Source organism: Verticillium nonalfalfae (genome assembly GCF_003724135.2).
Source record: "Verticillium nonalfalfae strain VnAa140/NRRL 66861 chromosome Unknown scaffold_365, whole genome shotgun sequence".
Taxonomy (NCBI): domain Eukaryota; kingdom Fungi; phylum Ascomycota; class Sordariomycetes; order Glomerellales; family Plectosphaerellaceae; genus Verticillium; species Verticillium nonalfalfae.
The window spans coordinates 106-3,918 of record NW_021167590.1 but is presented as its reverse complement, the minus strand read 5'-3'; the positions used below and the strand labels follow the sequence as shown (position 1 = coordinate 3,918).

General features: G+C 53.3%; 2 protein-coding genes across 2 annotated transcripts; one reads left to right on the top strand and one right to left on the bottom strand.

Annotated features, from left to right (window-relative positions):
- Window positions 1-1,091: 1,091 nt before the first annotated feature.
- D7B24_005690 (uncharacterized protein) lies at window positions 1,092-1,881 on the top strand (the record flags this gene model as incomplete). Its single annotated transcript, XM_028639839.1, has 2 exons — window positions 1,092-1,446; window positions 1,520-1,881. The coding sequence occupies 2 exons, from the start codon at window positions 1,092-1,094 to the stop codon at window positions 1,879-1,881; spliced, it is 717 nt and encodes a 238-aa protein (XP_028490084.1).
- Window positions 1,882-2,175: 294 nt separating this feature from the next.
- On the bottom strand, window positions 2,176-3,363 carry D7B24_005689 (uncharacterized protein; the record flags this gene model as incomplete). Its single annotated transcript, XM_028639838.1, has 1 exon — window positions 2,176-3,363. The coding sequence occupies one exon, from the start codon at window positions 3,361-3,363 to the stop codon at window positions 2,176-2,178; it is 1,188 nt and encodes a 395-aa protein (XP_028490083.1).
- Between the last annotated feature and the right edge of the window lie 450 nt (window positions 3,364-3,813).

The window sequence follows — 3,813 nt, the reverse complement described above, 5'->3', positions numbered from 1 at the left end:
AGCTTCGAATCTACCCGCTTCCGGAGATATTCATACCTAGCATGTTCTCCACCTTACCTCAGGTTCACAACGGCAAGCATGACGTGGTAGATCCCGCGCTGTCAGACAGGTTTGATACTCACGCCGCTGATCAATGAACACCAAGCAATCGTGGGGATTGCAGACGAATGCCGCCAATCGTTCGACAGAGGCAGTTTGTATGGCGGGCTGGGCAATCGAGTGAGGACCAGACCGATAAGTCCATCGAATTGCGGAACTGCGGTGCAGAAGGCATGCGACAAGAGGAACAAGAGAACTCGCGCACAGCAAGAACCCCCCCTCGTATCTTCCCTCCTCACTGAGATATGACGTGCAGTCGAGGCCCACTGTCGCCGCTGCCGACAACTATGCGGGAGTCGGGTTGACTGGTCTTTCATGGCGGGCGCGGTGCTGGAGGATCTGCCTTACCGCTCGTTCAAGATAGGGCCAGGCTCTCCGTTCTTCTTTGATGCCTGTTACTTCGAGTTTCGAGCTGCAATCAGTGCCATCACAAATGAGCTAGCGTCGGGGCCGCTCTGCATGTCGGCTTCCGATATCCTCCAAAGGCTCGTAATTATACGATGGTTGTCGTTGGAACCTGAGATTGTAGGATATTTTGTATGCGTCACAGAGCATATCTCAGTAATAAAGATTTTCAACTTGGGCCACGAGCTCTGTGGCACGTGGATAACTCTTACACAAATATATGTTTACCGACATTGTGCTTGTTCGCAGTTGAGTCTTCATGGGGCCCTCTGAAACTCCTCGCAGACTGGTTCTGGCATTCAGAGAAGGCTACCTTCAGCGTCAGTTGGAGTACCACACTCGTGCCTCTGAACAGCACTACCCGATGCGCTAGGGACCTGCCATCGTTCTCTCTTGCTCGTGAGTCGATGAGAATAGTGACGTGGTGGCCACGACTAGCTGAGGGACAAACTGAGGGAGCGTGGCTGACTCATCGCAGAAATCTGTCTATAAATACAGAGGCTTTCCCTTCCACTTTACACAATTCATCATCCTCTCCGCACAGCTCCTCCTTCCACTCACCCTGTGCAACGACCAGAATACACGCCATGAGCCTGTGGAGCACTTTGCACTCTCCAGGCGAGAGGCCTGCAGTCCCTAGTCCAACAACTACCGCAACGGTTAAGCAGGCTGTGCAACCACACATCGGATCCGCCAAGGCTGCTTCCGTTCGGTCTTCAGACAACCCCGACCATGACCATCGTTCAGTCGGTCAAGCGGTATTGTTCGCCGAGGAAGCGGTGCAAACGGCGACTAGTCCAAAAGTCAGCAGCCTGACCCCCGATGTGGCAGCCCCTGCCGCTCTACCATGTGGCCTGCTCGAAATCGGCAAGACAGTAGCCACTCTCAGTGACGCATCTCCACAAACTGATCTTTCAGCTTATCACAAACTAAAGAAAGCACGTAAGTGATGTCCCATGAAGCCTCACAACGCAGCGATGAAGAAGGGTCTGTAGTGACAAGTTTTCCCCACCAGCGTTGTCGCGGTCGAAGCCGGGCTCTGCACGATCCCGTCCTACAAAGCGCGCCAGAGAATCATCGATCGAACCACAGCCGCAGAGGAAAAAAGCCCCGAAGGCTGTCAAGCTTGACAGATCCATGGTTTATGACGTGGAAAATCTCACAAACTTTGCTTTCAGAAACGGCACCATGTATTGCAAGGCTGAATGGGCTCCCACAGAAGTCCAGCTTTGTGATGTAGTTGGAGACGAAGCAATGGCGATTTGTGAACGAGAAATCACATCGCGATTCGGGGCTGACGTATGGGCGAAGCAGAAAGCTGCTTGTTTTGACCAGAAACCAGAAATCCAAGATGTAAACGATCGGATCACGTCCTAATTGGGTGAGGTGGATGGGTTTTAATGGTACACTCGTTTTGGATTGTATGTACAGGCTTGTTTGTTTGCGCACACTCTTCCTCTATTCTAGGTTGTCAAAAGATTCTCCGACTCGTCGGTTTCTCACCAGCGCGTTCTCTGCGCGAGCTCTATTCTCGCTTGTCTTTATCATGTCTCTGTACCTTACAGGCGTATCCCCGCAATTTACCATCAGTCGGAAATCCTCGCCTCGGTTCTACCAAAACCCTGCCGGACTACCGAGTATCTACATAGAGTTCGTGTCCAGCATGCTCACTTAGAAGCTAGTAACGCCACCGGGATCCGGGGCAGCGCTCGTTATTCGTAGCGTCAATCTGGAGTCGATGCTAACTAACCAGTCGCGGGGGTAGCACAACACACTCCGGCCGTCCACCAGTCTTGGCTCGTCAAGTTGTAACACTTCCAAAGCAGGGTGGCGCTGCATGAACCGTACCAACGCGAGGACTCCTACATACATGTTGGCAAGAGATACGGAGCGAAGCTCAGGGCAGGGCACGCGATCGAGAGGAATGAGAGTGGGCGGATCGCAGCGGCTGAAGTTGACGTGGAGATTTTGTAAAGCGGGAAACGAAGACAAAAAGACATTGAATGTTGTTGCAGTGGTGTTTGCCATGCTCAATGATCTGATGTCGAGCCTGGTCACCGAACGCAGCGCCGCGTGTAGAGGGCCGATGGACTCAAGCCTCAGTACGCCTTCAATCTTGAGATCCTGGATACGGGCGTAGTTGGGAAGTATTGTCAAAAAGTCACCGACCAGACGATCGACTGAGCCTCTCCGGCCCGGAAATAGCCAGATCTGTTGGCACAGTCGGGTGAGTTGGGCGTTTTTCTTCGGTTTCCGCGCATGGGAACAGGCATGGGAGATTGTGATCTGCTCGAGCTGTGGCAGAGAACTTAAAATCTGGTTCAGTCGACGGATGTCTCCATGGCGACTTCTAGACTCCTCGGCCGCTACGAAGTGACGATAGTGTCGGAAGGCCTGCAAAGCATTTTCCCTCTTCGACGGAGATTGCGACACAAAAGGGTGCGCCTCGTACACCTGGAGCGGGTGAAGCTGCCATGTTTTGTAGTCGCACTTCGGCCACTCGCCGTGATACACCGTGAGCGCTCGTGTGAGCGGGGTTGTTTGTTTGATGTGGTGCGTCAGGCCCGACAGTGCCGAAAGGGTGTTGAGTACGCAGAGGTGACGCGACGCCTCGGACAAGCAGGCATGGTTGAAGTGACTGGAAGTCAGTGCCAAATTGAGAAGGCTTCGTGAGTCTAGATACGAGACGAACTCGTGGATGATCTCATAGGGCAACCTTTCCATGGTAAAGGTGAGTGGACGCAGGCTGGCCCAATGCAGCGAACCCGCAGGCGCACAGTAGCGTAGATATGGCCGTTGTTCTTCTTCTCCTGTTGAGGCCCATCCCGGATAGTCGCAATCCTGAACAAAGCATGGCATGATTCTGGATTCTGAGTTTCTCATGGACTGTAGTGGAAGCTGTCAGAATTTATTCTCGACTGCCTAGGCAGCCACAGTGAACGAATAGGGTCATCGCGGTGTGTCGATGAGATCCGTCGTTCAGCGGCGGTGGTGGGTGTACAGCGGCGCACCCCGTGTCAGATCCGACATGAGACTTCCTGGTTGAGCGAACACCATAGCCGCGCGGTTGCGCAGCCGGGCACGAGCTGGCCACAGTACCGCAGAGACCCAAGTCGCTGCGGAACGTTAGAATAAATCAGATTATTGACCATTGATTCGTGGCTTTCTAATTTGCACTGATCCTATCTCTCCCGACTAACGCATGGTCGATGCCAGGCTGCACAGGCTGGACCGGCCGCCCCCAAGGGCAGGAAGTAGTCTCTGGGCGGAACAATGCATTGAGTCCATCTCATAGTGGATTAAAACCGA